The following is a 25397-nucleotide window of genomic DNA, read 5'->3' on the forward strand; positions in this document are numbered from 1 at the left end:
AAGAGAGGATGAGGAAGGGGAGAATGAATAAGTACAGAATGAGGAATTACCACTCCAACCTACCCAGAGATGATTAATCAGGTTCTTGCTTATCTTAGCGGGTTATTTAATCAAGGCCAAACACCTCCTGTGTTTTCTGCACCTGCACCTCAGGTTCTGGGAGTACAACGTGCAGCTGCTGTGGCTCCCCGCATGGATGCCTCATTAGAAATAGGCACATTTCCTCGATTGACTACAGGACCTATGATGACAAGTGATCGTCACGAACTTTTCAGTAAGTTCTTGAAATTGAAACCTCCAGTCTTCAAGGGTGCTGAATCTGAGGATGCCTATGATTTTCTGGTTGATTGTCATTAGCTGCTACATAAGATGGGCATAGTGGAACGATTCGGTGTTGAGTTTGTAACCTATCAGTTTCAGGGAAATGCCAAAATGTGGTGGCGATCGTATGTTGAGTATCAACCAGCACAGGCACCACCCATCACTTGGGCATCATTCTCTAGCTTGTTTATGGAGAAGTATATACCCCAGACTTTGATGGATAGGAGGAGGGATGAATTCCTGAGCCTAGAGCAAGGCAGGATGTCAGTTACTGCGTATGAGGCTAAGTTTCGTGCATTATCCAGGTATGCCACCAAGCTTTGCTTCAGTCCACAGGAGCGAATTCACCGTTTTGTGATGGGATTGAGGTCAGATTTGCAGATTCCATCCTTACAGGTAGCTACAACAGCAAAATCCTTTCAGGAGGTGGTAGATTTTGTGATAGAAATGGAGGGAGTGAAGCCAGATGACTTCACTAGGGCATCGACACCTAAGAAGTTTTGTAAGGGAGGTGAGTTTGGTGGGTCTTACTCTAGAGGGAAGAGTTCAGGAGGTTACACAACCCGACCTATTCAGTCTTCACTGCAGGTTGTAGCTAGGGGTCCACCGCATATTGGTCAACACTTCCCTGAGTTTGGGGGTTGTCCCCAGACTCCGTCGTTCTCACAAAGACCTATGCTTGAAACCATAGAGTGTTATGGGTTTGGGGAGACTGGACATATTAGGAGGTATTGTCCAAAATAGAAATACAGACCCCCAATAGTTAGAGGCAGAGGTGGTCATGGAAGAGGCCGCTATTCTGGAGGACGGGGTAGCCAAGGTAATGGAGGTCACCAAATCTATCGGGGTGGCGGGCAAACTGGAACTACTAAAGCGCAACATGGTAGGGGCAACGGACAGACAGGTGATAGGGCCCATTGTTATGCTTTCCCTAGGAGGTCTGAAGCGGACACATCTAATGTTGTTATCACAGGTAATATTTTGGTTTGTGATTGCATGACTTCTGTATTATTTGATCCTGGCTCCACATTTTCATATCTATCTTCCTCATTTCCTATTGGTCATAATTTACATTGTGAATTGCTTGACATGCCTATTCGTCTCTCTACTCCGATGGGTGAGTCTGTGATAGTTGAAAAGGTGTATAGGTCTTGTCTTGTGACTTTTGTGGGGAGCAATACTCAAGTAGACTTGGTTATCCTAGAAATGGTTGACTTCGATGTAATTTTGGGTATGACTTGGTTGTCTCCAAATTTTGCAATCTTAGATTGTAATGCTTAAACTGTAACATTGGCCAAGCCTGGGACAGATCCGTTAGTGTGGTATGGTGACTATACTTCCACTCTAGTTCGTAGCATCTCCTTTCTTCGTGCTAAGAGAATGATTAGTAAAGGGTGTTTAGCTTTCTTAGCACACCTCAGGGATGATACTACCCAAGTACCTTCAATTGAGTCGGTTTCGATAGTCCGTGAGTTTCTGGATGTGTTTCCTGCAGACCTTCCTTGTATGCCACCGGATAGGGATATTGACTTTTGCATTGATCTGGAGCCGAATACGCGCCCCATTTTCATACCCCCTTATAGAATGGATCCCGCTGAGTTAAGGGAGTTGAAGGCCCAACTTCAAGAGTTGTTAGGCAAAGGCTTTATTAGACCAAGCGCTTCCCCTTGGGGTGCTCCTGTTTTGTTTGTGAAGAAGAAGGATGGAAGTTTTCGGATGTGCATAGACTACAGTCAACTGAATAAGGTAACTATTCAGAACAAGTACCCTCTTCCTCGCATCGATGATTTGTTCAATCAGTTACAAGGTGCTTGTACCTTCTCAAAAATCGATTTGAGATCCAGTTATCATCAATTGAAAATATGGGCAATGGATGTGCCAAAGATTGCTTTTCGGACAAGGTATGGACATTATGAGTTCTTAGTAATGTCTTTTGGACTTACGAATGCCCCTGCTGCTTTCATGAGCTTAATGAACGGGATTTTTAAGCCATATCTGGATCTCTTTGTCATTGTATTCATCGATGATATACTGGTATACTCAAAGAGCAGGAAAGAACATGAGGAGCACTTGAGAATTGTATTGGAAATGTTGAGGGAGAAAAAGATTTATGCCAAATTCTCCAAGTGTGAGTTTTGGCTAGATTCAGTGTCCTTCTTGGGGCATGTGGTTTCTATGGATGGAGTGATGGTGGATCCTTCTAAGATCGAAGCAGTGAAGAGTTGGGTAAGATCTACTAATGTTACGGAGGTAAGGAGCTTTGTTGGTTTAGCTAGCTACTACCGTCGATTTGTCAAGGGATTTTCTTCTATTGCTTCCCAATTGACAAACTTAACTAAGCAGAGTGTTCCATTTGTATGGTCAGACGAGTGTGAAGAAAGCTTTCAGAAACTCAAGACCTTGTTGACTACTGTACCAATTCTTACCCTGCCAGTGGAAGGTAAAAATTTCATTGTTTATTGTGATGCATCCTATTCTGGTTTGGGTGCAGTGCTAATGCAAGAGAAGAATGTAATTTCTTATGCTTTAAAGCAATTAAAGGTGCATGAACGTAATTATCCAACACATGATTTGGAATTGGCTACAGTAGTGTTTGCATTAAAGCAATGGAGACATTATCGATATGGGGTTAAGTGTGAAGTCTATACAGATCATCGCAGTTTACATAATGTCTTTTCTCAGAAAGATTTGAATTTGAGACAGAGGAGGTGGATGGAACTACTGAAGGACTATGATATCACCATCTTTTATCATCCGGGAAAAGCTAATGTCGTGGCGGATGCTTTAAGTAGAAAGGCAGGAAGCATGGGAAGTCTAGCTCACTTGCAGGTTTCTAGACGCCCATTGGCTAGAGAGGTTCAGACTTTGGCTAATGACATTATAAGGCTGGAAGTACTAGAGAAGGAGTTTTGGCCTGTGTAGAGGCAAGATCTTCCTTTCTTTACAAGATTAAGGGAAAGCAGTTTACTAATGAGAAACTGATCCGGATTCGAGATAAGGTAACGCGAGGAGAGGCTAAAGAAGTAAAAATCGATGAGGAAGGTGTTTTGAGAATTAAGGGAAGGGTATGTGTACCCGGCGTTGATGATTTGATTCACACTATTCTTACAGAGGCTCATAGTTCATGGTATTCTATACATCCTGGTGCAACCAGGATGTATCGTGACCTAAAGCAAAATTTTTTGTTGAGTAGGATGAAGCGTGACATTATTGATTTTATTGCTCAATGCCTGAATTGTCAGCAGGTAAAGTATGAACACCAGAAGCCTGGAGGGACACTTCAGAGAATGCCCATTCCTGAATTGAAGTGGTAGAGGATTGCAATGGACTTCGTGGTTGGTCTTCCAAAGAAAATGGGTAAGTATGACTCTATTTGGGTGATTGTTGACAGATTAACTAAGTCTGCTCACTTAATTCCGGTTAAGGTGACTTACAATGCAGAGAAGTTAGCCAAACTTTATATCTCAGAAATTGTTCGATTGCCTGGAGTCCCACTCTCCATCATATCAGATAGAGGTACGCAACTTACTTCTCTGTTTTGGAAAACATTGCATGCTGAATTAGATACTAGGTTGGATCTTAGTACTGCATTTCACCCTCAGACTGGTGGTCAGTCTGAGCGAACGATTCAGGTTTTGGAGGATATGTTTCGTGCATGTGTTATAGAGTTTGGTGGTCATTGGGATAACTTCTTAACCTTAGCCGAGTTCTCATACAACAATAGCTATCACTCAAGTATTGATATGGCCCTATTTGAGGCACTGTATGGGAGAAGATGTAGGTCTCCCATTGGGTGTTTTGATGCATTTGAGGTTAGACCTTGGAGTACCGACCTTCTGAGGGAATCGTTAGATCAAGTGAAATGTATTCAAGAAAAGCTTTTAGAGGTTCAAAGTAGATAGAAGGAATATGCAGATCTAAAGGTCAGAGTCTTGGAGTTTATGGAGGGTGAACAAGTCTTGCTGAAGGTTTCACCCATGAAAAGGGTGATGCGGGTCAAAACGCGGGGTAAGCTTAGTCCAAGATACATTGGTCGATTTGAAGTTCTGAAGCGCGTGGGGGAGGTAGCTTATGAATTAGCCTTGCCCCCAGGACTCTCAGGAGTGCACCCGGTATTTCATGTGTCTATGCTGAAATGATAACATGGGGATGAAAAATACATCATTCGTTGGGATTCAGTTCTTGTTGATGAAAATTTGTCTTATGAGGAGGAGCCTGTTGCCATTTTAGATAGAGAAGTCCGCAAGTTGAGATCAAGGGAGATTGCATCCATCAAGGTTCAATGGAAGAATCGGCCAGTTGAAGAGTCCACTTGGGAGAAAGAGGCTGATATGCAAGAAAGATATCCACACCTTTTCACAGATTCAGGTACTCTTTATCGCCCTTGTTTTTCTGGTTATGATCGTTCGAGGACGAACGATGGGTAAATTGGTATCTATTGTAACGAACTATTTAGTCATTTTGAGCAGTAGAGTTTATTCTAGTAATAGTTGTCTGGGTCGACGGATCCCACGACGGACCGTCATGGGTACGACGGACCGTCAAGGGGGTCTCGTTCCAAAACACTTAGACTCTGGAAATTTGGGTATTGAGATCGACTCTCTGAACTTCGCGATGACATGGCAGGACGGACAGTCGTAGGCACGACGGACCGTCACAAAGTCTTTAATGAATTCGACTCTCCGAACTTTGTGACGGAAACAGCAGGACGGACCGTCACAGGCACGACGAACCGTCACAGGATGCGTAACCCTTACTGGGTCGGATTTCTGTAAAAAGTTTTAAAGGGGTGTTTTGGACTTGTCGTGCTTATGATTATAAAGTTAGTGGTTTAATGTTAACAATTCAATTACTTGGGGGTTAAAGGAGGTAACCTTGAAATAAATAGTGGGTTACTTTTACCATCTTTTATACTTAACTAGATGACAATTAGGGTAAAAAGAAAAGAGTTTGAAGAAGGAAAAATAGAAAGAACAGAAAATAAGGGAGAAACGAACTAGAGAAGAGAGAACGAAGAGAAAGCAAAAAGCATTGGAGAAGTAGATTGCTTGATTAACGATTCTTCGGTTGAGGTAGGTTATAGTTTATGCTATTCCTTGGTAAACTCTAAATAGCGATTGATATGTATTGGGTAATTTTGTAAAGTCTTCTATATGCTTAATTGTGTGCTTGCATGATGTGATTATGTAATTGTGATGAATTAGCATGATGAGACTGTTGAATTTTAAACCTTAAAACCACTTTGTTAATGATGATGCCTTGGTATAAAAGAAGGCTTGATGAAATGAAAGAATAAGATTAGGGGATCGGGTGTCACGAACCGACACCTAGAATTAGGGGATCGGGTGTCACGAACCGACACGTAGAATTAGGGGATCGGGTTTCACGAATCGACATGTAGAATTAGGGGATCGGAGTGTCATGTACCGACACCAGGAATTAGGGGATCGGGTGTCACGAACCGACACGTAGTAGTAGGGGATCGGAGTGTCACGTTCCGACACCAGGATAATAGAGACAATGAATCTTGAATTATGTTAATATACTCAAATTTAAAGAACTTATTCCCCAAATGAGTATGGTGTGGAGGCTTGAGTCCTCATAGATGTGTTTGGGTTGTGGCCAATGGTTATGGTACTTGTTGTTGTCACCAGTTGAGTATGATAGTCAATTTTATGTTATTATCTGATATATATTTCTTTCTATTTTTAGTTGGCCGATGATACCTACTCAATACTTGTGCCTTGTACTGACCCCTACTTGTAAATTTTCTTCTTTGTTATTTTTGGAGTGCAGCAAACGTGCCATCGTCTTCAACTCGTCCTCAACTCTAGCCAGTCTTCATCACGTCAGATTTTAGGGTGAGCTATTGTTCCTAGCTCGGACTGGATTCTCCCTCATTCATGTCTTGATGTCCTTGAAGTTCGGACATGGACCATCTGTTTACTTATTTTAGCTTCCTAGATACTCTTAGATTTAGTAATTTGAGGATAGAATTTTCTTGTGGTGATGACTTCCAGATTTTGGGAATAATAAGTATTGAGTTTTTGAAGTTATTTAATCGATGTTTATTAATGATTTTTAAGTCTTCCGTATTATATTTTCTGGTTCTTATGGTTGAAATGTTGGGGTTTAGATTGGTTGGTTCTCTCACATAGTAGGATAAGTGTGGGTGCCACTCGCGGCTCGTTTTGGGTCGTGACACTTTTTCATAGTGTAATGTTCTGGTTTTCTTGATAAATTTTAAATGGTACTATTAATGGTATTCCTCCTATAATTATTTCTTTTTCTGTTATTTCTTCATTTGTATTTACTATCTCATTTGGTAGTCTGGGGCATAATTGTCCTGTTTTTATAATTTCTGTTTCTAACACTAATTCACTTATATGTAATTTTCTTCTTGTCTTGTACTTATTAAAATTTTATATCTTCTTTGGTCTATTATTCATGTTATAAAAAAATGGTATGGTGTTATATTTTCTAATAATTTTTGTGGAATTTCATGGTTTCTTCTAGATGTGCTCATTCTTGATGAGGCAGTTCTTGTTAATGTATTTGGTACACTTTAAGTGCTTAGTCTTTCTTTTACAATTTCTTAGTCTTCTTCTATGTCAATTTCCTTATAGTTATAGTCATTATTGTCTATTACAGTAATTATTTCTTCAATGGGATTTTCTACTTTTATTTTATCAATTTTATTTCTCGCTGTTACTTTGTATTTTGTCAAAAATATATATAATTTTTACATCTTATTGTAAATATTTTACTTCCTGGTGCTAACTCTATTCCAGACATCTTGCAATATAATACTAATGATTTATCTATATTTCCATCTGTTAATGCTATTGAATAATTGGCACTTATTATAAATTTAAATTTTTGGTATATTAGGTTTCCTTTTACTGCACTAGTTACGCTTTTTTCTATAGGATGTATAATTCTATCATCTGCTAAGTACATTGCAATAGGTGTATCTAAACCTTCTCTAAAACAAGCTTTTATCAATATTTCTGTTCCTCCTAAGTGTACGTATTTTATGGGTGTTTTAGCTTTTATATCTTGTATTTCTTTATTAATTATCCTCTTATTTAGTATAGGTATTTGTGCTTTTCCTCTTGTATATTTACAATCAATGATGTGTTCTTTCTAGCTAACTAATAGGTAAATCAAATTTTTTTTCAACACTTAAGTCTAATTCTTTTCCATTTATTTGTTCAAAAATTGAATTATCAAATATAAGTTCTTGTTCTCATAATTCTTCATTTTGATAATCTTCTTTAGATATTAATTTTATATCATCTTCAGACATTATATTTCTTCATCTATTTCGTCATTATTTAGATTAATATTTTCTTCTTCATTTTCAGTTTCTATATCTGATACTTCAGATATACTATCGTTTTCACTTAATTCATAGTCTATATATTCTATTTGCATATATTCATCATTATCTATTATTATTTCTCCAATCTGTTTTCTTTTTGGATCTTTGGGTAATTTACAATCTCTAGCTAAATGTCCTATCTTTCAACAATTATAACGAGTGCATTGTGATATTTTTCTTTTTGGTCTATATGGCCTTTTCATTTTATAATTTTTTACATAATATCTTTGTCTTGGTTTTTTATATTTATACCTAGTTTTAGTTTTTCTATAATTTTAATTTTTCTTAGGTCTTTGCGTTTTATAATATTTATTTGTACAACCAAATTGTGGTGCTGTTTTATTTTTGCAAAAAGCTAAATTTTTAATTAGTACTTTTTTCATTTTTTTCTTTTTATTTTTCACATAGTTGTATAGATCATTGTTGTAAAAATTTTATTCTAGCTCCAAAGTATCTGTTAATCCTTCATCATTCCAGTCTTTAATTATTATTGTACTAAATGGTTCTGGTAATTTTGTAAAATATTGTTGTCTTATTTTTTTTTTGCTTCATTTATATCATATCTTGCTTTGTAATAATATTCTTTGAATGCACAAGTGTATTCTTCTATATAACACATTTTATATATAGTTAATTTTGTCATAAGTTGTCTATTTATTATTTTTTCTCTATTCTGTTCTTTTATTTCTGTGGTCATACATCCAAATTCATTTCTTATTGCTAGTTCATATTTATCTAGTATATCTATATTTGTTGTTGATGGAGATCCATCCATTTTCTTATCATTTCTAAGTCTTTTTAGACTTTCTGGGGGTAAATTTTCTATCCATAATTTTGTTGTTCCAACAAATGTTCTTTCTATATATTTCGGCGTTTCTTTTGCTGTTATTTTGTTATCAATTAGTTGTTTAGATATATTTCCTATCCATAGTAATATTTCTTTATTTATATCCGTAACAATCTAGATCCAAGAAAATATATTGTTCAGTTATTGGTTTAGGTGTCCATTTTTTATTTAATCTACTATTCCATATTACATTTGTTCTATCTGATTGTTCATAATTTTCTGTATAGTAAGTTGGTGTTGTCCATTTAGGACTACTTCAGGTACTATTTCTGGGACTATTGTCTGGAGTTTTAACTCTTGATGTACAGTCAATTCATATCTCCTGAATTTATTTCTAATTTTTTCGGCTTATTTATTTGTTCTAGAATTTCTGTGTATGTTTCACTTATATCACTTATTTCTTATTTTTGATCGTTTGTTGTATCTGATTCATTTATTTCATCTATTTCATTTACTTCAAGGTTTTCCTTTAATTTTTGTTTCATTTCATTTATTTCATTAGTTAACTCAAATTCTTTATTTTTTTTCTTTTTGTTTTTCCCTTTGTTTAATGTCATATAATAATTTTAACTTAGCTAATTCTTGTTCTAATTCACTTATTCTTGTATTTTTTATATCTTCTAAATGTTGTACTTCTTGCTTTGCTTGTATTTTTATTTTTTCAATCTCTCTTGATTTATATATTACTTCATTTTCTTTTGGTATTCTTACCATAGCTATCAAGCTATCTTCTAATTTAGCTGTTTCTTTTTTAAGTATTAAGTACATAGTATTTCCTATCTTTTTGTATCTTCTTCCTAGATTTGAAAATATTATTTTTATTTTTAGTCCGCCAAGACTTTCATATATCTTTTTGTCTACTGCATATTCTTCTTTATTCATGGTAGGTTGTGTTGTAATTTATACTCAAGGTGATTTAATTGTATTTCTAAGATAAATATTACTTTTCTTTGTGCTAGTATCGATTTTTGACATACTTCTGCTAATATATTTTGTTCAAGTCTATTTTTTCTACGTTCTAACTCTTGCTCTAATTCAGTTATTTTTTCTGTAGTCTTTGTCTATGTTCTATTTCTTTATCCATTTATATTTTTCAGTACAAAATTTCAAAAAGTTTACTTAGTTTTCTTGGATCTTTAATAAATTTTATCTTATAAATATTATTACTTCTTTTTTACCAAATTTCAAACCTTTTTTGTTCAATCATACTTTTATAATTCCAAGTCTATTTCATCATATAGATCTATGTCATCTAGTATGATTAATTCTACCCAACTTTGGGTTGTTTCTTCTATTATCTCTAATATTAATAATTTTTCATAAATTATTCTTTTTATGTCAAAATCAATGTCTTTTAATAAATAGAGTACTAATATCTTGTAATTAACATCATCATTTAACAAATAGGTATTCATTTGTATCATATGCTTTGCTTTGTAAAGTTTATTCCCTCTAACCTCTTAGTTGATTATACTTATTCATCATATTATACTAAAGTTATTTTAATCATCTGTTCTAGTCACTACTATGGTTTTCTTCTTCAATCAGTTACCCTAACAGCGCCTCAATTTTGTGTACTCCCCTAAACGGCCTTCTTTCCTACCGATTTCAATCTTACGATGGCATAGTCTGAGCTTACCTATTCTCAGAATATTTCCATCGCAAACCTTCTAAAGATGATTATCATAACAGTACTATAGCATAAGGAATATTTATAATTAATGAAGAGATTATAAGGAATAAAGCAGTTTAGCTATTCATAAGCATAAACGAATATACCTGTTGTTGTAGATCATCCATCTTAGTTGATTTGTTTTCCATAGATATTTCTTATCTTAGCTTATTTTTAACTAAGCTCTGATACCAATGTGGGGGGGATCAACTATATTGCGGAAAAGAGAGATGTGTGGATGGTTAGTGATTGATGATTTATTTACAAAGGCAAATGCCACTTATATACAAGTTCCTAATGTCCTTTCATGACTTTTTTTTTATTTAATGGCATTCTTGGCCGACAATTTACATGAATCAAAAAGTAAAACTATACAAATTGACTAATTTGTACATATCTCTTTTTGTCTATTTTTTCATTTATCTTCTTCTTAGTTCATTCCAGCTGTACGTTTGGGACATAGTTATCTTCTCCATTGCATTTTGAACATATATGTTCCTGATACTTATGTACAATCAGTTTGCAATATCTGGTTAATAATTCTTTCAAAATAAATCCTTGCTTCAAAGCTCTAGTTGTTTGTGGTAATTCTGGCTTTAACAAAGATAATATCCATCTCTGTACTTCTGCCATATCTGCTGTCCTAACTTCTTTGGAATTTGCATATATCATTAAATGATCTCTGGAATAATAACTCCAAATAGCAATTCCTTGTAGATAATTTGTAGCTAGTTCTTGGATTATAGTTGATAACCCAGTTGTTCTTTTATTTGCATAAAAATTAGGTATCTCAACTTTAGGACTTATCATTTTCTGTGTCAATCCAATTTTAACTTGGATAGTTGGTTTTATTTCGTGAAAAAGTATTTCTGCTGGTGCTGTATAAAATTTTATAAAAAATAGGTTGCCTTTTGTAATTCTTTTGTATGTTTAACAGGCTTTGTGGATCTCAGGGATTCCACTTATTTATTTACCACCGTATGTATATACCCTACTAAGTAGTCCATAACTGTAACAAGTTCTAACCAAGTTTGGGTTAGTTTTAGGTTGTGCGATTAGTTAGTTGTAGCCTTGCAGATGTTGGGTTACATAATCTTGTGTTTTTTATGTAGTGGTAGTAGATCTTGGCTTGAGTTTTAAAAATATTTTGATTGTATATATGTTTTCGGTATATGATTGGGTAATATGGTTATATATGTTCTTTTCTCTGTTTAGGCTTTCTGCGTAGGTAGAAGTTTGTGGATTTGGTGTTATATCTATAATTTATTTTCTGGGAATGAATGGTTTTTCAAATAGATTGTTTAAATTGATATTTTTTCCTTTACTTGTACTTGATTTATTTGTACCCACAGTTGATAATTTGTTAGTATTTTGAGTTTTTAGGTGTTTCTGAACTTAACCTTTTAGTTCTGGCCTTTTATATTTTGCCGGACGACGTAGCTCCGCATATTTAGAGTCATGCTACTGACTATTAGATGCTTTCTTCAATAGTTGTACTTCACTGTCAAGACTTTCCACTTTTTGGCAAAGTGTAGTTATGGCAACTAGTATTTTTTCTTGTATTTTTGAACTAGTTTCCTCGTGAGAGGTAATCTGCAATAATATTCTTGTTAGTTTTTATCACTTCAATTGTAAATGTAAAGTTTAATATATTTAATACTAATCTCCTTATTTCTTTTTTTGTAACTGAGTCTGTTACCTTTTTAGTTATCCATCATTTTACTTGTGTATTATCTGTTCTCACAATAAATTTGTTATAAACATTATATGGTTCAAATGCTATTAAACATTTATATAATGCGAATATTTCTTTTCTATTTATTTCTCATTTCATTTGTGCTTCTGCATAAGATCCTGAATAATATCTGCAATGGTGTTCTATTTTTTCTTTTTGATATTTATATTTTAAAACTCCTCCATAACTATGATAACTGGAATCTGTTTCAACAATATAAGTAAATGATCTATTTTCATTAGGAAAATATAGTTTTTGTAATTTTTTACATAAACTCTTAATATGTCTTATATGTTCTTTATCCTTATTGTCAAAATAATATTCAACATCTTTTTTAAGTTTTTTATGTAATGATTTTAAATGTTTTGCTAATTTAGGTTTATATTCTCTTACTTGGTTTACTAATCCTATACAGGATTGTAATTTCTTATTTGTATCTATATTTTCATCAAGGGTGATTATTTTTCGTACTATGTGGTTTTGCATTTTTATGCCATTTCTATCTATTTGTATTCCTAGAAATTCTATCTGTGGTTTCATAATTTCTACTTTCTTTTTACTTCAACTTATACCTAAATGTTTAATTATATGTATAAGTTTTTCTAATAATCTAATATGTTCATCTTGTGTTTTAGAATATAATAATATATCATCTATATAGACAATGCAATTTTCCAGTTGATTGAAATGGTTATCCATAAAATGTTGATATCTACCGGGTGCATTTTTATATCCAAATGGTAAACATTCCATTCATAAAATCCTTGTGGTACAGTAAATGCTGTTAGTTGTTTAAATTCTTCTTCTTGTTTTAGGAGATAAAATCCTGATTTACAGTCAAATTTACTAAAATAGTTATATCCTTGTATTTGTCTTATTTTTAGTATTTTATTTGGAATTGGGTAATTGTATGTTTTATTATTTGCATTAAGATTACGATAATCTATAACCATTCTACTTTTTCCTATTTTTTGTTCACTATGTTTATTAACTATGAATGCAGGACTTGTATGTTTACTATTATTTTCTTGTATATAATTATTCTCTAATAGTTCATCTATATGTATTTTGAATTCTTTTAAATCATTAAAATTATATTTCAATGGTTTTTGTGTTATTATGTTGTTTTCATCTATTAATTCAATTTTTATTTTTGTCTTATGTTTTTCCCATCCTTGTAATGGATTATCATTATAAAGTAATTCTAGTTGTTCATTAATTATTTTAACTTTGTCTATTGTAAATATTATAATTTCTAATTGTGTTATTTGTTTTTTTATATTTTCCATTTCTTGATTTATTTTTTTCACTTCCTTTTATCCATTCTATAGGTTTGCGTTGTTTATTATTTACTCTTTTTGCTCCTATTTTGTTTCTGCATGGTGTAGTAAAACCACCAATGTGTTTTTGTTATTATGTGTGGGTAAAATTTATCTAAAAATGATATTCCTAATAACATATCTTTCATTGTGAACTCAAAATTATACATTTCTTCTATTGTTAGTATTTAATCCCATATTTGTATTTTTATATTTTTTGCTTTATATGTAATCATACTTCCTTCATTATTAAATCATGTTACTACCATAGGTGTTTTTAGTTTTTCCCATTCATCTTCAGGTAAACAATTATATTTACATATATTTGCTTCTGCTCCTGTATCTATCATAGGGGTATAGTATCTGTTGTGGTATCCTTCTACAATAATTTTATCAAGTATATATATTTTCATTATTCATTTCGTCCTTTTAATGATTATTTTCTTATTTTGACAGGTTATTGTTAGTTTTTCATTTTCTATATTGTATGGTTTAACCTTTTCTAACCATTTTATTCCTAGTGTAATGTTCTAGTTTCCTTGATAAATTTTAAATGGTATTATTAACGGTATTCCTCCTATAATTATTTCTTTTACTGTTATTTCTTCATTTGTACTTACTATCTCACTACGTAGTTCGAGGCATAATTGTAACTATGTGTTTAGTCGGTTCGAGCAGTAGAACTAATTTTGATAAAAACTGACTGGGTTGACGGATCACGCGATGGACCGTCATGGTCACGACGGACCGTGATGGACTCCGTCGTCCCATACTTGTGTAATTGCTTCTGTTGCTATCCTCATTACCATCGAAGACAAGTAGGACGAGCCGTCATAGGCACGATGGCTCGTCAAGGGTCTTCGTTCCAAAACTCTTCAACTCTGAAATCTGGGTACTGGGATCGACACTCTTAACTTTGTAACGGACCTGCAGGACGGACCGTTGTAGATACGACGGACCGTCACAAGCTTCACTACTCAATTTAACTCTCTGAACTTCGTGATGGACCTGCAGGACTGACCGTCGTGGATACGACGGTCCCTCACAAGCGGCGTATCCCCGACTGGGTCGGATTTCTGCTAAAAGTTTTAAAGGGATGTTTTGGACTATTCATGATTATAATTATGGAATAAGTGGGGCAAGTTTAATAAATTATTTACTTGGGGGTTAAAGAAGTTAATAAGGGAATAAAGTGTGGGTTACTTTTATCATCTTTTATAATTGATTATATGATAATTAGGGTAAAAGAAAAAGAATCTGGAGAAGAAAAATAAAAAGAATAGAGAGGGAGAACGAGCGAGAAAGAGAGAACGAAGAGGAAAGCAAAGGCATTGGGGAAGTAGCTTGCTTGATCACGATTCTTCGGTAGAGGTAGGTTATGGTTTATTTCTGTGTGATAGATAAACTCTAAATAGCGATTGATATGTATTGGGTGGTATTGTAAAGTCTTCTATATGCTTGATTGTGTGTTTGTATGTTGTGATGGTGTAATTGTGGTGGTAAGAATGATGATATTGTTTGAATCTTCAATCTTAAATCCTCTCTATAAAGAATGCTTGATGAACTAAAATAATGGGATAAATGGATCGGAGTGTCACGTTCCGACACGGTAATATTAGGGGATCACAGTGTCACGTTCAGACACGGTAATATTAGGGGATCGGGTGTCACGTTCCGACACGGTAGTATTAGGGGGTCGAGTGTCACGTTCCGACATGGTAATAATAGGGGATCAGGTGTCACGTTCTGACACGGTAGTATTAGGGGATCAGTTGTCACTTTCCGACATGGTAGTATTAGGGGATCGGGTGGCACGTTCTAACACGGTAGTATTAAGGGATCAGAGTGTCACGTTCTGACACAATAATGATAAAGAGAATGAATCTTGAATTATGTTAATATACTCAAATTCAAAGAACCTATTTCCCAAATGAGTCAGGTATGGAGGCTTGAGTCCTCATAGGCGTGCTTGGTGTTGTTGCTAATGGTTTTTATACTTGTTGATTGTCACCTGTTAAGTATTATGGTTGAATATATATTATTATTCAGTATATATTGTTTTCTATTTTGAGTTGGCCGATGATACCTACTTAGTACGTGTTCGTTGTACTGACCCCTACTTGTTATTTTCTTCTTTGTTGTTTGTGGAGTGCAGCAAGCGTGCCATCGACTTCGACTCGTCCTCAACTCTAGCCAGTCTTCAGCATATCAGATTTCAAGGTGAGCTATTATTTCTAGCTCTTGTTGGATTCTCTCCTTCACGTCGTGATGTCTTGAAGTTTGGACATGGACCATCTTTTTACTATTTTTAGCTTCTTAAATACTCTTAGATTTAGAAATTTGAGGATAGATGTTCTTGGTGTGATGACTTCTAGATTTTGGGAATAACAAGTATTTAACTTTAGAAGTTGATTTAATTGGTTTCGTTAATGTGTTTTGGAGCTCCCACATTATTTATACTATTTATAGTTGAACTGTTTGTGAATGTTGGGGTTTAGATTTGTTGGTTCGCTCACCTAGGAGAATAAGTGTGGGTGCCACTCGCGGCCCGTTTTGGGTCGTGAAAAACATGGTATCAGAGAGCAAGGTTCGTTGGTCTCATCACACAAGAACGAGTCTAGTAGAGTCTTGAGGAACAGTAGGGCGACACCCTTACTTTTCTTTGAGAGGCTATAGAACTTTAGGAAAATTCCATTCTTTCATTCTCTCGTGCTATTACATGGATCCAATAGGTATCTAGTTGATACAAATTGGTATCTGACATCCTCACTCTATTTCGCAGATGGTTAGAACTAGAGCAACAACTGAGCCAACACCAACACCAACAAGACAGGGTGCGTCTGAGCCAAACATTGGGGCTGTAGCTCGAGAAGGAGCAGTGGCAAGAGGCTGTGGTAGAGGTCGCAGGAGGACGATCTCTAGAGGTAGAGGACAAACACCTGGTCCAGCTAGTAATAGGAAGGTGACTCCTCCGCCGGCTGATTAGGTAGTAAGAGAGGGTGAGGAAGGGGAAAACGAACAGGTTCTGGATGAGGAATTACCACCCCAACCTACCCAGAGATGATTAACCAGGTTCTTACCTATCTTAGCGGGTTATCTGATCGGGGCCAGACACCTCCAGTGTTTCCTGTACCAGCACCTCAGGTTCCGGAAGTACAACATGCAACTGCTGTGGCTCCCCGCATGGTTGCCTCATTGGAAGTAGGCACGTTTCCTCGATTGACTACAGGGTCTATAATGACGAGTGATCAGCACGAACTTTTCACTAAATTCTTAAAGTTTAAACCTCCAGTCTTCAAGGGTGCTGAATCTGAGGATGCCTATGATTTTCTGGTTGATTGTCATGAGCTGCAACATAAGATGGACATAGTAGAACGATTCGGTGTTGAGTTTGTGACCTACCAGTTTCAGGGGAATTCCAAAATGTGGTGGCGATCGTATGTTGAGTGTCAACCAGCACAGGCACCACCTATGACCTGGGCATCATTCTCTATCATATTTATAGAGAAGTATATACCCCGGACTTTGAGGGACAAGAGGAGAGATGAGTTCCTGAGCCTAGATCAAGGAAGGATGTCTGTTACCGCTTATGAGGCCAAATTTCGTGCACTATCCATGTATGCCACCCAACTTTGCTTCAATTCACAAGAGAGGATTCGCTGCTTTGTGAAAGGATTGAGGTCAGATTTGCAGATCCCAGCCTTACACGTAGCTGCCGCAGCAAAATCCTTTCAAGAAGTGGTTGATTTTTTGATAGAGGTAGAGGGGGTGAAGCTAGACGACTTCACCATGGCATCGACATCTAAGAAGTTCTGCAAGGGAGGTGAGTTTAGTGGTTCTTACTCCAGAGGGCAGAGTTCGGGAGGTTACCCAGCCCGACCTATTCAGTCTTCACTGCAGGCTGTAGCTGGGGGTCCATCGCAGACCCTTCAACATTTCTCTGAGTTTGGAGGTTATCCCCTGACTTCGTCATTCTCACAGATGCCTATGATAGACTCCAGAGTGTTATGGATGTGGAGAGACTGGACATATTAGGAGTTACTGTCCTAGACAGAGTTACAGACCCCCAATAATTAGAGGTAGAGGTGGTCATGGGAGAGGCCGCCATTCTGATGAACGTGGTGGCCAGGTAATAATGGTCACGAAAGTAGCTGGGGTGGCGGGCAAGTTGGAACTAGTGCAGCACAACATGGTAGGGGCAATGGGCAGACAGGTGATAGGGCCCATTGCTATGCTTTCCCCGGGAGGTCTGAAGCAGAGACATCTCATGCTGTTATCACAGGTAATCTCTTGGTTTGTGATTGCACGGCTTCTGTATTATTTGATCCTGGATCCACATTTTCATATGTATCTTCCTCTTTTGCTACAGGTCTTGATTTACATCATGATTTGCTTGACATGCCTATTCGTGTCTCTACTCCTGTGGGTGAGTCTGTGATAGTTGATAAGTTGTATAGGTCTTGACTTGTGGCTTTTGTGGGGAGCAATACTCATGTTGATTTGATTGTTCTGGAGATGGTTGATTTCAATGTAATTCTGGGTATGACTTTACTATCTCCAAATTTTGCAATCTTAGATTGTAATGCTAAAACTGTGACATTGGCCAAGCCTAGGACACATCCGCTAGGGTGGGAGGGTGACTATATTTCCTCCCCAGTTCGTATTATCTCTTTTCTTTGTGCTAAGAGGATGGTTAGTAAGGGTTGTTTAGATTTCTTGGCCCATCTCAGGGATGATACTTCCAAAGTACCTTCGATTGAGTCTGTTTCGATAGTCCGTGAGTTTCTGGATGTGTTTCCTGCAGACCTTCCTTGTATGTTACCAGATTGGGATATTGATTTTTGTACTGATCTGGAGCCGGTTACTTTCCCCATTTCCATACCCCCTTATAGGATGGCCCAGCTGAATTAAGGGAGTTAAAGGCCCAACTTCAGGAGTTGTTGGGTAAAGGCTTTATTAGACCAAGTTCATCCCCTTAGGGTGGTCCAGTTTTATTTGTGAAGAAAAAGGATGGAAGTTTTCGGATGTGCATAGACTACAGGCAACTAAATAAGGTAACTATTAAGAACAAGTATCCTCTTCCTCGCATCGATGATTTGTTTGATCGGTTACAAGGCGCTTGTACCTTCTCAAACATTGATTTGAGATCCGGTTATCATCAATTAAAGATACGGGCAGCAGATGTGCCCAAGACTGCTTTTCAAACCAGGTATGGTCATTATGAATTCTTAATAATGTCTTTTGGGCTTACGAATGCCCCTGTCGCTTTCATGAGCCTGATGAATGGGATATTTAAGCCATATCTGGATCTCTTTGTTATTGCATTGATTGATGATATACTGATATACTCAAAGAGCAGGAAAGAACATGAGGAGCATTTGAGAATTGTATTGGAATTGTTGAGGGAGAAAAGGCTTTATGCCAAATTCTCCAAGTGTGAGTTTTTGCTAGATTCAGTGTCCTTCTTGGGGCACGTGGTTTCCAAGGATGGAGTGATGGTGGATCCATCTAAGATTGAAGTAGTGAATAATTGGGTAAGACCTGCTAATGTTACAGAGGTAAGGAGCTTTGTTGGTTTAGCTAGCTACTACCGCCGATTTGTCAAGGGATTTTCTTCTGTCGCTTCCCAATTGACAAATTTGACTACTGCACCAATTCTTACTTTGCCTATGGAAGGTAAGGATTTCATTGTTTACTGTGATGCATCTTATATTAGTTTGGGGGCAGTGCTAATGCAAGAGAGGAATGTAATTGCCTATGCTTCGAGGCAATTAAAAGTGCATGAATGTAACTATCCGACCCATGATTTTGAGTTGGCTGCAGTTGTGTTTGCATTAAAGCAATGGAGACACTATCTATATGGGGTCAAGTGTGAAGTCTATACAGACCATCGTAGTTCACAGTATGTCTTTACTCAGAAAGATTTGAATTTGAGGCAGAGGAGGTGGATGGAACTACTGAAGGACTATGATATTACTATTTTGTATCACCCAGGAAAAGCTAATATTGTGGCAGAGGCTTTAAGTAGAAAGGCAGGGAGCATGGGAAACCTAGCCCACTTACAGGTTTCTAGATGTCCATTGGCTAGAGAGATTCAGACTCTGGCTAATGACTTTATGAGGCTGGAGGTACTAGAGAAGGGAGGATTTTTGGCCTGCGTGGAGGCAAGATCTTCTTTTCTTGACAAGATTAAGGGAAAACAGTTTACTGATGAGAAGCTGAACTGAATTCGAGATTGGGTATTACAAGGAGAGGATAAAGAAGCAATAATTGATGAGGAAGGCATTTTGAGAATTAAGGGAAGAGTATGTGTGCCCCGTGTTGATGATTTGATTCACACTTTTCTTACAGAGGCTCATAGTTCAAGGTATTCTATACATCCTGGTTCAACCAAGATGTATCGTGACCTAAAGCAATATTTTTGGTGGAGTGGAATGAAGCGTGACGTTGTTGGTTTTGTTGTCCATGCTCGATAGTCAGCAAGTAAAGTATGTTCACCAGAGGCCCAGAGGAACACTTCAGAAAATGCCCATTCCTGAATGGAAATGGGAAAGAATTGCAATGGATTTTGTTGTTGGTCTTCCAAAGACGTTGGGTAAATTTGATTCTATTTGGGTAATTGTTGACAGATTAACTAAGTCTGTTCACTTCATTCCGATCAAGGTGACTTACAATGCGGAGAAGTTAGCCAAACTCTATATCTCAGAAATTGTTCGAGTGCATGGGGTTCCACTTTCCATCAAATCACATAGAGGTACGCAATTTACTTCTATGTTTTGGAGAACTTTGCATGCAGAATTAGGTACTAGGTTGGATCTTAGTACTGCGTTTCACCCTCAGACCGATGGTCAGTCTGAGCGAACGATTCAGGTGTTGGAGGATATGCTTCGTGCATGTGTGATTGAATTTGGTGGTCATTGGGATAACTTCTTACCCTTAACAGAGTTTTCATACAATAATAGCTATCACTCAAGTAAGTATATGGCCCCATTTGAGGCACTGTATGGGAAGAGATGTAGGTCTCCCATTGGTTGGTTTGATGCATTTGAGGTGAGACCATAGGGTACCGATCTTTTGAGGGAATCATTAGACAAAGTAAAATTCATTCAAGAGAAGCTTCTAGCATCTCAGAACAGGGAAAAAGAATATGCAGATCGAAAGGTTAGGGACTTGGATTTTATGGAGGTTGAACAAGTCTTGCTGAAGGTTTCACCCATGAAAGGGGTGATGCGGTTTGTGAAGCGAGGTAAGCTTAGTCGGAGGTATATTGGTATATTTGAAGTTCTGAAGTGCGTGTGGGAGGTGTCTTATAAATTGACATTGCCTCCAGGGCTCTCAGGAGTACTCCCGGTATTTCATGTGTATATGCTGAAAAAATACCATGGGGATGGAAACTACATTATTCGTTGGGATTCAGTTCTTCTTGATGAGAATTTGTCTTATTAGGAGGAGCCTGTTACTATTTTAGATAGAGAGGTCCGCAAGTTGAGATCAAAGGAGATTGCATCTATCAAGGTTCAGTGGAAGAATCGGCCAGTTGAAAAGTCCACTTGGGAGAATGACGCTGATATGCAAGAAAGATATCCACATCTTTTTACAGATTCAGGTACTCTTTCTTGCCCTTGCTTTTCTTCTGGTGATCGGTCGAGGACGAACGATGGATAAATTGGTATCTATTGTAACAACCTGTTTAGTCGGTTCGAGCAGTAGAACTATTTTTGATAAAAACTGATTGGGTCGACGGATCACACGACGGACCGTCATGGTCACGACGGACCGTCATGGTCACGACGGACCGTCATGGACTCCGTCGTCCCATACTTGTGTAATTTCTTCTGTTACTCTCCTCATTACCATCGATGACAAGTTGGATGATCCGTCATAGGCACGACGGCCCGTCAAGGGTCTTCATTCCAAAACACTTCAACTCTGAAATCCGGGTACAAGGATCAACTCTCTGAACTTTGTAACGGACCTGCAGGACAGACCGCCGTAGATACGACGGACTGTCACAAGCTTCACTACTGAATTTGACTCTCTGAACTTTGTGACTGACCTGCAGGACGGACCGTCGTGGATACGACAGACCGTCACAAGCGGTGTAACCTCGACTGGGTCGGATTTCTGCTAAAAGTTTTAAAGGGGTGTTTTGGACTATTCATGATTATTATTATGGAATCAGTGCGGCAAGTTTAATAATTTATTTACTTGGGGGTTAAAGAAGTTAATAAGGGAATAAATAGTAGGTTACTTTTATCATCTTTTATAATTGATTATATGATCATTAGGGTAAAAGAAAAAGAATCTGGAGAAGAAAAATAAAAAGAACAGAGAGGGAGAACGAGTGAGAAAGAGAGAATGAAGAGGAAAGCAAAGGCATTGGGGAAGTAGCTTGCTTGATCACGATTCTTAGGTGGAGGTAGGTTATGGTTTATTTCTATGTGATAGATAAACTCTAAATAGTGATTGGTATGTATTGGGTGGTATTGTAAAGTCTTCTATATGCTTGATTGTGTGTTTCTATGTTGTGATTGTGTAATTGTGGTGGTCAGAATGATGAGACTATTGAATCTTCAATCTTAAATCCTCTCTATAAAAAAGGCTTGATGAACTAAAATAATGAGATAAATGTATCGGAGTGTCATGTTCCGACACGGTAACATTAGGGGATCGGAGTGTCACGTTCCAACACGGTAATATTAGGGGATTGGGTGTTATTTTCTGACATGGTAGTATTAGGGGATCAGGTGTCACGTTCCGACACGGTAGTATTAGGGGATCGGGTGTCACATTCCGACACGGTAGTATTAGGGGATCGGGTGTCACGTTCCGACACGGTAGTATTAGGGGATCGGGTGTCACGTTCCGACACGGTAGTATTAAGGGATCGAAGTGTCACGTTCCGACACAATAATGATAAAGAGAATGAATCTTGAATTATGTTAATATACTCAAATTCAAGGAACCTATTTCCCAAATGAGTCTGGTGTGGAGGCTTGAGTCCTCATAGGTGTGCGTGGTGTTGTTTCTAATGGTTTTTACACTTGTTGATTGTCACCTGTTAAGTATTATGGTTGATTTTATATTATTATTCAGTATATATTGTTTTCTATTTTTAGTTGGCCAATGATACCTACTCAGTACGTGTTCCTTTGTCACGACCCAAAACCGGGCAGCGACTGGCACCCACACTTACCCTCCTGTGTGAGCGAACCAACCAATCTAAACCTTAACATTTCAATATAATATCAACAGAAAGTAATGCGGAAGACTTAAACTCATTAATAAAATTAATAACTATTATTATCCCCAAAATCTGGAAGTCATCATCACAAGAACATCTATGATCAAATTACTAAGCTAAGAGTATTCTAAGAAGCTAAAACAAATAAAAGCTAGTCCATGCCGGAAGTGCAAGGCATCAAGACATGAAGAAGAAGATCCAATTCAAGCTAGAAGCTTTAGCTCACCCTGAAATCCGGAGTAATGAAGACTGGCTAGAGTTACGGTTGAGTTGAACACGATGGCACGTTTGTTGCACTCCAAAAATAACAAAGAAGAAAACAATAAAAGTAGGGGTCAGTACAAAAAACGGGTACTGAGTAGATATCATCGGCCAACTCAAAATAGAAAATAGTATATATTAAGCAATATCATAAAATCAACTAATATCCTTAGCATACAGCATTTACAGTTACCATAACCCTTGGTTACAACACCAAGCACATCAATGAGGACTCACGCCTCCTCATCATACTCATTTGGGAATTAGGTTCATTAGATTTGAATATATTATCATCTTTCAAGATTCATAATGTTTATTCCCGTCGTGTCGGTACGTGACACTCCGCTCCTCATATACTATCCTTGTGTCGGAACGTGACACTCCGATCCTCATTCTATCCTGGTGTCGGAACGTGACACCCGATCCATATTCTATCGTGGTACCGGAACGTGGCACCCAATCCATATATTATCCTTGTGTCGGAATGTGACACTCCGATCCTCATATACTATCCTGGCATCGGAACGTGGCACCCGATCCATATACTATCCTGGTGTCGAAATGTGACACTCCGATCCTCATATTCTATCCTGGTACCGGAACGTGGCACCCGATCCATATACTATCCTGGTGTCAGAACGTGACACTCCGATCCTCTTATTCTATCCTGGTACCGGATCGTGGCACCCGATCCCCTAATCTCACTACTTTCGTTCATCAAGCCTTCTTTTATACCAACACATCATCATTAACAAAGTATATTAGGGTTATCTTTCAAGATTTAGGATTCAATAGCTTCATCATGCTTATTTTATCACAATCATATAATCACATTCATGCAAACATACGATTAAGCATATAGAAGGGTTTACAATACTACCCATACATATCATTCGCTATTAAGAGTTTACTACGAATAGCATAAAAACCATAACCTACCTCCACCGAAGATTCAAAACCATAATCTACCTACACCGAAGATTCGTGATCAAGCAAGCAATTTCCCTAGCATTGTGTTTTTCCTCTCGTTCGATCCTCTCTCTATCGTTTCTCTTTCCTTCTCTTTGTTCTTTCTATTTTCTTTATTCAAACCCTCTTTCTTTTACCCTAATTAGTATATAATTAAGAATAAAAGATGGCAATAATAACCCACTAATTAACTTAAGGTTACCTCTTTTAACCCCCAAGTAATTAGACTTATTAACATTAACCCACTAACTTTATAATTAAAGCAGGAATAGTCAATAACGTCCTTGAAAACATATCAAGAAATCCGACCCAGACTGGGATTACGCAACCTGCGATGGCCCGTCATGCCTGCGATGGTCCGTCCTGCAGGTCGTCGCAAGGTTTAGACACTGGATTTCCACTGAAGACTCTGTGATGGTCCGTCACGCCTGTGACGGTCCGTCCTGCCATTCCGTCACGAAGTTCAGAGAGTCAATTTTCAGTACCCAATTTTAGATTTTCTAAGTGTTTTGAAACGAGACCCTGCGACGGTCCGTCGTGCCCATGACGGTCCGTCGTGGGGTCGTCGCTTCTGCCAGTTTTTCCAGAATTGAAGTCTGGTGCTCAAAACGACTAAACAGGTCGTTACAATAGATACCAATTTACCCATCGTTCGTCCCCGAACGATCACAAGAAGGAAAACAAGGGCGAAAAGGAGTACCTGAATCTGTAAAAAGGTGTGGGTATCTTTCTCGCATATCGACCTCGTTCTCCCAAGTTGCTTCTTCAACCGGCCGGTTCTTCCATTGAACTTTGATGGATGCAATCTCCCTTGATCTCAACTTGCGAATTTCTCTATCTAGATTGGCAACAGGCTCCTCCTCATAAGTCAAATTTTCGTCAAGCAAGACTGAATCCCAACGAACAATATAGTTTCCATCCCCATGGTATCTTTTAAACATAGACACATGGAATACCGGATGCACTCCGGACAGCCCTGGAGGCAAGGCTAACTCATAAGCCACCTCCCCTATGCGCTTCAGAACCTCGAAGGGACCAATATACCTTGGGCTTAGTTTACCCCTTTTTCCAAACCGTATCACCCCTTTCATTGGCGAAACCTTCAACAAGACTTGTTCACCCTCCATAAACTCCAAGTCTCTAACCTTCCGATCTGCATACTCTTTTTGCCTACTTTGCGCCTCTAGAAGCTTTTTTTAAATAGATATCACTTTATCTAACGATTTCCTCAGAAGGTCAGTACCCCAAGGTCTAACTTCAAATGCATCAAACAAACCAATGGGGGACCTACACCTCCTACCATACAATGCTTCAAATGGAGTCATATCAATGCTTGAGTGATAGCTATTATTGTATGAAAACTCCGCTAAGGGAAAGAAGTTATCCCAATGGCCACCAAATTCTATCACACACGCACGAAGCATATCTTCCAACACTTGAATCGTTCACTAAGACTGACCATCGGTCTGAGGATGGAACGCAGTACTAAGGTCAAACCTAGTACCCAATTCCGCATGCAATGTTTTCCAAAACATAGAAGTAAACTGCGTACCTCTATCTGATATGATGGATAGTGGAACCACATGCAATCGCACCACTTTCGAGATTTAAAGTTTGGCTAACTTCTCTGCATTGTAAGTCACCT

General features: G+C 37.4%; 1 protein-coding gene across 1 annotated transcript; it reads left to right on the plus strand.

Annotated features, from left to right (window-relative positions):
- The first annotated feature begins 3644 nt into the window (after positions 1 to 3644).
- On the plus strand, positions 3645 to 20724 carry LOC138340247 (uncharacterized). Its single transcript, XM_069291961.1, has 7 exons — positions 3645 to 3678; positions 3763 to 3837; positions 17408 to 17491; positions 17648 to 17704; positions 18083 to 18138; positions 19218 to 19343; positions 20341 to 20724. The coding sequence occupies exons 1-7, from the start codon at positions 3645 to 3647 to the stop codon at positions 20722 to 20724; spliced, it is 816 nt and encodes a 271-aa protein (XP_069148062.1).
- Positions 20725 to 25397: the final 4673 nt, after the last annotated feature.

Source organism: Solanum lycopersicum, chromosome 12 (assembly GCF_036512215.1).
Source record: "Solanum lycopersicum chromosome 12, SLM_r2.1".
In the NCBI taxonomy this organism is placed as follows: domain Eukaryota; kingdom Viridiplantae; phylum Streptophyta; class Magnoliopsida; order Solanales; family Solanaceae; genus Solanum; species Solanum lycopersicum.